The sequence below is a fragment of the Plasmodium malariae genome (assembly GCF_900090045.1).
Source record: "Plasmodium malariae genome assembly, chromosome: 12".
Lineage (NCBI taxonomy): Eukaryota > Apicomplexa > Aconoidasida > Haemosporida > Plasmodiidae > Plasmodium > Plasmodium malariae.
In genome coordinates this window covers 1,206,467-1,219,572 of record NC_041786.1, presented here as the reverse complement: position 1 = coordinate 1,219,572, position 13,106 = coordinate 1,206,467, and the positions used below count along the sequence as shown (strand labels likewise).

Genomic DNA, 13,106 nt, shown 5'->3' with positions numbered 1-13,106 from the left:
AACAGCTTGATGGTAATTTCTTTTAAAATTTGGACAAACATTCCACGAAAAAAAAAAAAAATAGTAACGAATAAGTAATATAAAGATAATAATTTGGGAAAATATTTTTGTTATAACATTATATAAAAAAATACGATTTCAAGTAATCATGAAACTGGAATATATAAATGTTCTAAAAGAAGAAAACGGAGGATATAATTTTGAAAATCTAAGAAGAAATGAAATTTTAAAAGAAAAAGGAATAACATTTCCCCAGTTTCGTAAAACAGGAACAACTATATGTGGACTTATTTGTCAAAATGCAGTTATTTTGGGAGCTGATACAAGAGCAACAGAAGGACCGATAGTTGCTGATAAAAATTGTAGTAAATTACATTTTATAAGTAAAAATATCTACTGCGCAGGTGCAGGTGTAGCTGGTGATTTAGAACATACTACTTTATGGTTACAACATAATGTTGAATTGCATCGTTTAAATACCAACTCACAACCAAGAGTAGCCATGTGTGTATCAAGGTTAACTCAAGAATTATTTAAATATCAAGGATACAAAGTATGTGCAATAGTATTAGGTGGAGTTGATGTTACTGGACCACAATTATATGGTATACATCCTCACGGATCTTCATGTTTATTACCTTTTACTGCCTTAGGATCAGGATCTCTAAGTGCTATGGCTGTGTTAGAAGCAAAGTATAGGGATAATATGACCATAGATGAAGGAAAAGAACTTGTGTGTGAAGCTATATGTGCAGGTATATTTAATGATTTAGGTTCTGGTGGAAATGTAGACATATGTATAATAACAAAAGATGGTTCGCAACATTTGAGATCATATAAGCAACCAAATGTTCGATTATATCATTTACCTCATCCAACCATTTACCCAAAAGGAACTACACCTGTTTTGTGTGAAAAAATTGAAAATATAAAAAAATACATTACTGTGGAAGACTCGTAGGCTGGAATGTCTTTAGTACATAAGATTTTATTATTTTTTATGTACAGGACCTTTTCATTGTTTCTTTTCCTTTTTCTTTCATCATGTTGATTTTGTAAATATTGCAGTAAAATTTTTCTTTTTTATTTAATTTATAATTATAATATTTTTCCACCATTTTGCTACCATGTTTTCACCACCCCTTCCACAACTTTTTTTTTTTTTTTTTTTTAATTTGAAATTATAACTACTCGATTAAAAAAAAAATTTGGGTACAATTTTTCTCTTTTTTATATAAAAAACTTATATAAAGACTTCTAATTTTAAAAAAGTATATATTGATATTATTACGAGCAAATAAAAACCTTTTAGCAATTGTTTCGACCCCCTAAATGTATATTTTAATTTTAAAAGGAAAAAAGAAAAATGGAAATATTAATATGATTGTGTATGTACATATATGCACATAAGTGTAGGATACATTTTGAATGCAAAAAGGAAGAATATATCAAATATTCAGATAACTAAAAGATTACCCCCCCTCGAAAGAGCGCGCTCTGTAGTGAACGCGAACATCTATATTATTTTACTTTGTTTTTTTATGTTTTTGTTTTTTTTATTTTTATTGAGCACCCCAGCAGTATTCATAATCATTTAAAAGATTAACGAATTTTTTAATATTAATATTAGCAAATTTGAATAAAGCACTCAGTACAGTGAATATTATTGAAGACACTTTCTACTTTTGTTGTCTTTTTATTTGAACTAAATGTCAAAAGGTATAAAAAAAAAAAAAAAAAAAAAAAAAAACACTAAAAAAGTATTAATACATATATACATATTTGCATACATATGTAGAATAAAAATATATTGGAGTATACATTACAATTTTGAAAAATGAAAAATAATGTTAAGAACAAAGTATAATAATTTCCTAAAATTAGTTACACAATTTTGAGTTATTATGTGCTTTGAATTTAATTTATTAATTAATGTTATATTTTTTTTTTTCCCCTTTTTATTAGTTTTCATCTGAAAAGCAACTAACGAGAAATATTTTTTTTTTTTTATTAGAAAAATGGATGTTCCATGGAGAAAAAAATACAAAAGTATCCATTGTTGTAAATAAAATATTTATTTATATTTTTTTTTGAAAACTGAATACAAAGATAATTTACAGCATGATAATAAGTATATTCTAAAATGAAAAAGATGAAAAAAAAAAAAAAAAAAAAAAAATAACAATAAATGAATAAATAAATACATGAAATATATCAGTGTTGTTCACATTTTATTTATAAGCGAGAATGTGAAAGGATAAACAGTTGTGTAATTGGGCTTTATATATATGACAGTTTTTATTATTTTCATTCAAATTGATCGAATTGGAAACTACTATGTGTAAATGGTTCAAAAAGTACATTAACGAATAAGCATAAATTACAAAATGGAGAAAATGATGTAAAAATGATGAAAATATGACGAAAAAATGGCGAAAAAATACAAAATTGTTTTGTTGGAATAAAAAAATATATATTTTTTTTAAATAGTTGACGTAAAATAAAAATATAACTTTTCTAATTTAAAATAAATAATAGAACTAAATTGCAAAGACAAATTAAGTACAGTGTTCATGCTATGGTGTGTGCACTAATAAAGAATTTTATAACGGAAGTAGGAATAAGAAGCTTAAGTAAAATGATTTTTCTTTTCTTTTCTTCTTTTTTCTTTTTTAATTTTTTTTTTACCGTGCCCCCTTTTAAAGAAATGTTTAATAGTTAAGTAAAATGAGTACTAATAAATTTGATGCTGATACACCAATAAGGGATAACAAAATAAAAAATGAATCTAACGAATATAACAACTTTAACGAATATGACGAATATAACGAATGTATCAACTATAAGGAATATAACGAATATAACAACCATAACGAATATGATGAATATGACGAATATAACAACCATAACGAATATGGCAAATATAATGAATATAACCATAACGAATATGACAAATATAATGAATATAACCATAACGAATATGATAAAAATGATAAATCCGACGAATCTAAAGAGTTTAATGAGTATAATGCTAAAAATGAACAAAACAGTAATATCTGTTTGTGTATTCACAATAATGTAAATATTTTTTGCGATAAAATTGACAATTTTTGTAATATTGGTAGTATTCTAAACACTTTTGCTAATGTAAGGGGCATAAGCAATTTTAAGATAAATAAATGCAATGTAAAGGATATTAGAAATATACATAATAATATTCACATGAATATATGTAACATCAGAAACAACGGAAATGACAAAAGCAAAATGAATAAGACAAATGATATAGTCTGTGGGTGCGAAATGAACAGTACAGAAAATAATAAACATTACATAAGAAATAATATTTCTGCGTATATTCCCAAATATATTAATAGTAATAATTTGTTAAATAACGTTAATGCTTTTAATCATGTTAATACAAATAGTAATGCATTTATTAAAGATGAAAACAATACAAGCTATAATAAAAGAAAGTCTAAAGATTTTAACAGTTTAGATATCATCCATAAAAAAAAATGTATTGAAGAAAAAGAAATTTTACTTAATGAATCACATAGTGCAGATAATTTACTTAAGTGCAAGGATTCAAAATTAAACGATACTTCTTATTCTTTAAACATTAAGTGCAGCAATAATAACGAAGCTAATATTTTTAAACGAAATAATAAAAGTGAAATATTTAGGGGAAATTATTATAAAAATTGTGTGTGCAAAATGGAAAATAATGAAGAATTTTATGATATCCCCACAGAGAGTCCATGTACTAAGGTGAAGTTTGACACATTTATGGAATCGCAACATGAGAATAGCTTATTAAATTATAACAGGGATATCGATACTTTTTTAAGTAAAGAATTTGATAGTTATGATGCACATTTTAATTGTATTGAAAGTAATTTAAGGGACAACTCAATCGAAAAAACTACCTATATGAGAAACAAAAGTGGGAACGACCCTTACAATTTTACAAAAAGTGAGAGTAGGTCATATAATTGTACAAAATGTGAGAATAGGCCATATAATTTCTCAAAATATCAGAATGTTTCATCCACTTTTGTAAAAAATAAGATTAATGAGAAGCATACAAATTTACATGAACAGGGAAATATTTGCACGTTGGGAGAAGGTGAAGAAACATTAAATTGTCCACATATGAAAGAAGTGGAAAAAAATGATGTAATATATAAAAAAATGGAACAAAATTATAAAAATATTATGAACAACCACGAAAAGAGCATTAAATGTTCAGAAAAAATGTTAACTTTTGATGAACAGTTAATGAATAATAACACCCCTTTTTTTTCTTGTACTTACGACTGTCTTGTCAACAGTGAGGGGGAAAATGTGAAAGACAGTAAAAGCGGTATTAATAATTCACATAGTAAGAAAAAAAAAAAAAAAAAAAAATGAAAATTTGATTAATTATGATATGCATTTAACGGATGAAAATAGAGTTATAAGTGAAAATATGACCTATACGAATAGTTTACTTAATATTTACGAAAAGGATAATTCATATAATGGATATGTGTGCAATATTTATTATAATAAAAAAAATATGAACATGTACATAAATAATTTTAATAAAAATAGAGAGGAATGTAGTGATAATAATATTTGTAAGAATCACACCTCGACATATGTAAATAAGTTTACAAAGTCTGTAATATATACAGGGGAAAAAAACAGGACTTTAGTTGAAAGTATAAATTGCTATGATTATAATTTAGTTGCAAATAAGAAAGATTTTTTATTTGAAAAAAATGGATCAAATGAAAAATGTTTTTACATGAACGGTCATAATTTTGTGAATATTTTAAAAAAAAATACAAACCCGAAAAATACAATTTATTGTTATGGAAAAAAAGACTCGCATAATTTTTTTAACAAAAACATTAATTGCGAAATTAAAGATTCACACATGAACACAAGTAATATATATGAAAGTACTTGTGATCAAAATAACAAAAAAAATGTATATAATGAGAAAAAGAACGTACATATGGACCTATTAAAAAAGTCAACTACGTATGACCATGTATTAACAAATAATATTTTAACAAGTAAATTTAATAATAATAAAATAAAAGTAACTTCTGAAGGTTATAAAAAAAATGAAGATAAGTTAAACAAAGATATGACACAGTTAGTTAATGATCATATTTTGAACGAGATAAATTATGGGTTTCCAAATAAAATGGATGATATGCAAATTGCGAATGAAAATGTTGAAGATAGGCCCTTACTCGTTTTAGCAGAAGAGCTGCTTTTAAAAAATAATTTTAACGAAATAAAGCATAATGAAGTAATATTAAACAGTAATAATAATAATTATGGTGATAATTATAGCAGTAATACATGTAATAATAAGAATAATTGGAGTAATAGTAATAAAAGGAATAATAACGAGGATAAAGAAATGTTTACGCGTGCAAAATATTATGTAGAAGACAGCCGCATCAGTATTTCACGCAATAAACACCTTAATTTAAAACCAAGCGGGATTGACAGTTATGCAAAAGGACAGCCAAATGGATTATACGAATTTTTGGAGATTTATGATAAAAGCGAAGTTATAGATAAACGGAAAGAAAATGAAATCGATGAGTTTTTGGACATTTATGATTGTGCTAATAGTAAAGGGAATATTAAAAGGAGTAGTAACAGCAATTGTAAAAATAGCAGTCATAGTAACAGTAACTGCAATAGCAACTACGATAGCAACTGCAATAGCAACTACGATAGCAACTGCAATAGCAACTACAATAGCAACTACAATAGCAACTGCAACATCAACTACAACATCAACTCTCACAGTAATAGCAATAGTAATCACAATAAATGCTCGACTAATAAGGTTGAAAGCCCAAAAGACGAATTTTTAGAAATTTACAACAAAATTAATGGAATTGCGCAGAGTGACAAAAATGACAAGGATGATGAGTTTTTAGAGATTTATTTGAAAAATGAAAATATAAAAAGTAAAAAAGTGGATGAGTTTTTCGAAATTTACGATAAAATAACTGATAAGGAAAAAGATACTGAGGCAAATGAACAACATTGTGTTTTTGATAATTTGAAAAAAGGTGAAATCCTTGAATTTATGGATGGTTACGATGTAAATAAGAATTTAAACAATTTGAAAAATAATTTATCGTTTGTATATGGTTCAGAAAAAAGTGTTAGTTTAAATAAAGACACCTTAAATAGAATAAGAAATATAACATTAGATGAAAATAGCAGTTCGTATAATGGGAATGTTAACATAAATAATAAGTTAAATGTATCAGTTACTTATCCTTTAGGAACAGAAATTAACATAAAGAATGATAATTTAATAAATAGTAGAATAGTAGGATGTAATGATATGAACAGTTCATGTAATAAAAATACAGTTCCAAATGAAGAAAGTGAAATAGACTATTTACAATTATACAGTAAGAATTACACATGCGACATAAATAATAAGGCGAATAGGTCATTTATGTATGCTTCCGGAAAAGAAGTTAGCATTAATAAAAATATTTTAAATGAAATGAGACAAAGACTATTTAATGATGACAACAACGAAGCGAGTGATAGAAATATAAACGTAGGTGGTGTGCTGAACAGTTCATTTACATATGCATCCGGAAAAGAAGTTAAAATAAATAAAAATATTTTAAATGAAATGAGGCATAGGCTATTTGATGATGATAATAAGGAAGCGTGTGATAGAAATATAAACGTAGGTGGTGCGCTGAACAGTTCATTTACGTATGCCTCAGGAAAAGCAATTAGCATAAATAAAGATATATTAAAAGAAATGAGACATAGACTATTTGATGATGATGATAACGAAGCGATTGAAACAAGTATGAACGTAAATAATGACCACAATGGTTCATTTACTTATGCCTCAGGAAGAGAAGCAAGTATAAATAAGGATATATTAGAAGAAATGAGAAACAAGCTATTTAGCGACGATTTTGAGGAGAAGGAAGGATATACAGAAAATGTTAAAAATATTAAAAAATGTGGAAAAAATGAAAAAATTGATAAAAATGATAAAAATGAAAAAATTGATAAAAATGATAAAAATGAAAAAATTGATAAAAATGAAAAAAACGAAAAAATTGAAAAAATTGAAAAAATTGAAGCAAATATTACTTCTGAAAATTGTAATGAAATTATGTTTAAGGAGAAAAACGAGGCAACCTGTGGTTCTCTAGTGTTATACATATCAGAGAAAGAAGAAGAGGAATACACAAATGAAAAAACATACAAGAAGGTAAAGAGCGCATTAAATAATGAGGATAATTATATACATGTTGAAAAAATAAATAAAACAAAAGTAACGAATGTCCTTCATGATGTAGGGAATATATCAAAAAAAAAAAGAAAATTTGGAGGTTTATTTTTAGATGATCAAGAAGCTGTTGATTCTAAGGAGAATAGAAGCATCTATTCGAAGTATGTCACAAAAAAGAATTTAGAAAAAATTGCTTCCTTATATAAAAGTAATATTATAGAAGTGTGTGAGGGATGGGTAGTAAAGGAACAGGAATTATACGAATCAGAAGGATATAATGAAATTATGAAAAAAGTACAAACATTTAAAAAGGAGTGTTGCAATAATAGCAGTACTGATGGCAATATAGGTGGCAGCAGTGGTAGCAGTAGTGGCAGTGATGATGGCATATTTTTGGGCGATAATACTATTTTACGAAAAAAGGAAGGAATAAAAAAATTAAATAATAATGTAAAAAGTAAGAAAAAGAAATTTATTAACCCAAGGAAACGTAAGATAAACAACGAAACAAAGGAAACCGAGATTGTAGAACTCATTAATAGCAGTAATAATAATAATACGAATAAAGAACTAGATTTAAATATGAATGTAAGAAATTATTTAAAATTAATAAAAGATATATTTGTCTGTTTGTCAAAAAATAAAAAGTTAAAAAATAGGAGTATGGTGAAAAACACCTTAATGTTCATAAATGAAAATAAAAGTCCATATACATTTAATTGGTTTAATAATGATTATTTATATTTTTTTAAAAATATAGAGAAGAATGAATATTATGTATCTGATATGAATGTACTTTATGAACTCTTTATATTAATAACAAAACAGATGAATATATTTGATGCTTATGATTTTACTTGGTTTTCAAAAAAATATAAAATAATAACTACAGAATTAATACGTAAATATAAAAAGGAGTTGAAAGGAAAGTATACAAGTATGAAGAAGGAGTTTATTGGTATGAATGGAGACTACAAATATGGTTTTAACAACATAGTAGATTCTAAATCCCATTACAAGAAATTTATCCAAGCATATCTGAATGGAAAAAACGTCTTTTTGAGCGAAAATATGGGAAATAGGGATTGGAATCGTCATAATGTGAATAATACTAGTGCTAATGACAATAGCGGCAGTAATTCTAATTCTAATGATTATGTAGGTTCCCAAGAGGATGGAGTAAAAATTGGGACCTACAATAATGGAGGAGTACGAAAAGGAAAGGAAATTTACAATTATACTTGTGATGACAAATATAAATTTCGCGAAGAAGTAAACGGAAGTGCATTCATGGGTGCAAGCACACGTTCGCAAAGTGAAGCAGCAAAAGGTAGTGAAATTGTACATTGTAGTAAGACAAGTAAGAACAGCGAAATGTACGACAAAGCGAATGATGGTTACAGCAGCACATGCGATGAATGGTTTGGCGTGTCCGATGTGGATGAATGGAATTCAGAAAAAAGGGAAGATGATAAAATAAAAAAAAATAATTATTCGATGATGATGATGATAATTAAAAGTATTGATGAAGTCGAACCACCTTCACCTATTGAGTTTATGTTTAAGTTGTTAAAAAAATATATTGAAGAAAAGAAAAAAAAAAAGAAGTGTATTTTACAATTAATACAAGACAACAGCTTGTCGTATAAGGTGCCTGTAAATGTACGAGTGGAAAAAATTATTAGTATAAAGAAAAAAGAAGAAGGGGAAGAAGCGGGAGAAAAGGAGGAAGGGGAAGAAAAGGAGGAAGCGGATGAAAAGGAGGAAGCGGATGAAAAGGAGGAAGCGGGTGAAAAGCAGGAAGCAGGTGAAAAGCAGGAAGCGGGTGAAAAGCAGAAAGCAGGTGAAAAGCAGGAAGCGAGTGAAAAGCAGGAAGCGGGTGAAAAGGAAGAAGGAGAAAAACATGAGTATATGCTAATTTTAAGTGACAACTTTGATTACATCTATTGTAAGTTAAGAGATGACCATTTAAAAAATTTATTAATTGGTCGTAAAATTAGAGAAGGTAATATTTTAAAAATTAATTCTTTTGATATGTCAAATAACATACAAGAAGAAAGTGGAAATATAAATTTAAAAAAAGGACATTTCTTCACCCTTTCTAGTAATGACTTAATAAATATTGACAAGAAAAATGAGTTGAAAATAGGATTATCAAAATATAAAGCTAAAAGAATTAGGAGTATCCAAGATTTTGGAAATTATTGTTTTTATATTGATGTAATAATTATAAGTAAGAGTGATTTTTCCTATGGGTTTTATGACCAAACAAGGAAAAAATATTTTCTTTTAAATAGTACTATTTATGAAAAGATTGTTTATAATTTAAAAAATGAATTGACAAAGTTCTATCATGAACAAAATTTTCAAGAAAACAACATACAAGAGAATAGTAAATATCAAAAATTAAAAAATGAGTTGAGTATGTATCTCGAGGCAACTACTTTTTGCACACTACAAGCCATAGATTTCGCTTCCTCCGAAAAAATAAAGGATGAGGCAATCTTCGATGACAAAATAGAGCAAATAATAAATTCATTGTGCCAAGTTAAAATATTTAAGGTCTCTCAGCATTTGCGCAAAAACGCGCACATGTGCATACGTGTACATATGGTCGTTACATGCTATATGGAAATAAATTAATTATTATGTTTATTTTGTTTTACTGTGATATAATTATTTCCCTTTATTTTACACCATTATGTTTTACTGTGTTGTTGTTGTTTTCCTTTATTTTATGCAATTTTGTTTTACTGTGTGATTATTTATTTTATTTTATTTTATTTTTTCTGTCCGTTTTTCCAGATTGATCATGAAACATATGAAAATTTGTGCAAAGGTAGCCGCATTCAACTATTTAATGTCTTTGTTCAAAAATCAAATAGAAATTATAAATTTAGAAAATATTCCGAAGAGCATATATTGGATGATTTTATGTATAACATATTCCAAGGAAGTAAAAGAGTTAACTATATGAAGAATCCATTAAATTATGATATATTTGAATCTCTTTTTTTAAAAGAAGACAGAAAAAACAGCGATGCTACTTCCTGTAGTGATTATGATAATTATTTAAAATATTTCAGTAGCACCTTTTCAAAACGTTCACAGTTCACACCTATTGTTTTTCAAGCAACTCACTTAACGCATATTAATTTTAATTGCAATTATAAAAGTAAATTATTTGATGCTCTTCATAGGGCGTTAACTAAAAGGAGTTGTGTGTCAGTAAAGGAAGAAGGTAATAACAGTAATGGTACTAATAGTAGTAATAACAGTAATGGTACTAATAGTAGTAATAATAGAAATGGTGCTAATAGTAGTAATAATAGAAATGGTGCTAATAGTAGTAATAATAGAAATGGTGCTAATAGTAGTAATAACAGGTACGAAGTGGAACATATGGGAAAGGCGACAGAAGAGACGGAAGGGGTATACCCACCTTTTATTTATACAAATGTTTTTAAAATACCTGTATTATCAAGAACGCATATGGACCTTTTCAAAAACTATGTAAAGTTATATGGTAATGCTAAGAATTTGTGCTTTGATCTGATTAGAGGGAATTTTTATACTGTCTCGGGACTGATAGTTCATTATACGGACGTAGAAATTAAGGTAACGAAAAAAGGAAGCAAGAAAAATGGAGTAAAAAGAATGCATCAAAACAAAATGCATCAAAACAAAATGCAGCAAAACAAAATGCAGCAAAACAAAATGCAGCAAAATAAAATGCAGTAAAATAAAATGAAGCAAAATAAAATGAAGCAAAATAAAATGAAGCAAAATAAAATGAAGCAAAATAAAATGAAGCAAAATAAAATGAAGCAAAATACAAACTGATGAGAGAAAAAACATGATTTTTCCTTAGTGTTAAAAATCGAAAAAAAAAAATTTTACGAAATTCTGCCTTGGTGTAGTTCCTTTGATAATATCATACGATTAGTCGTCTCCGGTTTTTGGAATAATATTATATTTAGAGCATTTTTTTGTTCTTACGAATTAAATATTTATTATGTGTATGTATATTGTACATGTATATGCATGTATGTACATGTACGTGTAGACAAATATGCACACATACTCATACGTATAAACCTATTTTCATACGTTTTATTCATTTTTTCTTCGTAGGAAGTAGTTGATTACAGATGTGCTGAGAATAATAAAAAAGTTATGTATTACAAAATTTTTTTGCTAACATCGAATGGAAATTTATGCTGCATAAGCATTTCAATGGTATCTCCAGATTTTTTAGTTTCAGCTTATAAAAAGGACTTTGAGTACAAGGAAAGAGAAATATATAAAAAGATGATTCATGTAGAGTACTGTTATACGGACATGAAGGAAAAGAAAAATAATGATAATAAAAAATATGATATGGATGGTAATAATAGTAATAATAATATTAATGGTAACAATAGCAGTAACAATAGCAGTAACAATAGCAGTAACAGGAGCAGTAACAGGAGCAGTAACATCAACAGTATCAGTAGTAGTAATAATTTCAAATCGAGTAGGAATTATTCTAATAATAACCATTACTTATTTAATTACTTATATAAATATGAACGAAAAAGTGAAGAAGAATACAGTACCAAGGATGATGTACTTTTAAAAAAGGGGGATATTTTCATTTTTTTTAAAGACGCAGAATTTATAAACTACGATGAAAAGTATGACATTTTTAACTTCCGCTCCTACCATCACCCGGTAATTAAGGTTGCACAAACGTATACATGTATGTATATATATATATTTGTGTAAAAGTACATACACATGTTAGTTTTGTACGGACAATGTTGAGAGCAAAGTGACAAACGTGTTAAGGGAACATGCTGCAGCACCAGAACTGCGTATAATTTTTTTTTCATATTTTCATATATTCATATTTTTATCGTTTGATATTTTTTTATTTTTTGATTTTTCTTTGGCAGAATTTTCACATTTTAAAGCTGTACTCAAACGAGTTTGAGAGCATAAATAGGGACTTGGCAGAATTAATACGGGAAAATTACATAACTTGTGATAATAATAGACTAGTAGTAAAATTAGTGGACAACGACAAAATGAATCTTAATAAGGACAATTTACATTATATGCGCTTTTTGTATTTGTTAATTTATTCAAAGTGGAAATCTATTGAATTAACGGGAGTTTGCTTAAAAAATAATTATTTACCCAACTTCTTAAAAAATATCTGGAATAAAATTGTTAAGTGACATTTGTCGAAGTAAATATATAATTACCTGTATTTTTTTCCCCTTAATGTATTCTATTTTATTATAATGTATTTAACTGTAACATATTATATTACGTTATACTGTACTATACTATATTTTATTTTATTGTATTATATCATATTGTATTTTATATTATTTTATTTTTCATTTTTCATTTTTCATTTTTCAGTGTCATAATTGATTTCGCGTTAATATTTTTTATTTTTATATATTTTATTTTTATTTTTATATATTTTATTTTTATTTTTATATATTTTATTTTTATTTTTATATATTTTATTTTTATTTTTATTTATTTTATTTAATTTTATTTTTTTGTAATACCCTTGTATTCATAACTTTCTAATCTTAATTCAACAATTTTGTACTGCTCAAACTTTTAAAGCTCATAAAAGTTGTAGACAATTAAGAAAATATTTTAAATCTTAGAGAGCACAAATGTGCTAAGATTATAGGAACTACATGAAGTGGTATGAAACACATTTTATTGCATTTATCCTGCACATAAATAATTTGGACTGATCACTTGTTTGCACTGCGTTTATAACGAGTGTGTGTATTTTTGTATT

General features: G+C 26.6%; 2 protein-coding genes across 2 annotated transcripts; both read left to right on the top strand.

The window, feature by feature from the left end:
* Nucleotides 1-148: 148 nt before the first annotated feature.
* PmUG01_12036400 (proteasome subunit beta type-7, putative) lies at nucleotides 149-961 on the top strand (the record flags this gene model as incomplete). Its single annotated transcript, XM_029006569.1, has 1 exon — nucleotides 149-961. One exon carries the CDS (start codon nucleotides 149-151, stop codon nucleotides 959-961), a length of 813 nt encoding a protein of 270 aa, XP_028863045.1.
* A 1,766-nt stretch (nucleotides 962-2,727) lies between these two features.
* On the top strand, nucleotides 2,728-12,516 carry PmUG01_12036300 (conserved Plasmodium protein, unknown function; the record flags this gene model as incomplete). Its single annotated transcript, XM_029006568.1, is given in 5 exon segments — nucleotides 2,728-4,395; nucleotides 4,409-9,841; nucleotides 10,100-10,912; nucleotides 11,429-12,007; nucleotides 12,232-12,516. 5 exon segments carry the CDS (start codon nucleotides 2,728-2,730, stop codon nucleotides 12,514-12,516), a joined length of 8,778 nt encoding a protein of 2,925 aa, XP_028863044.1.
* Nucleotides 12,517-13,106: the final 590 nt, after the last annotated feature.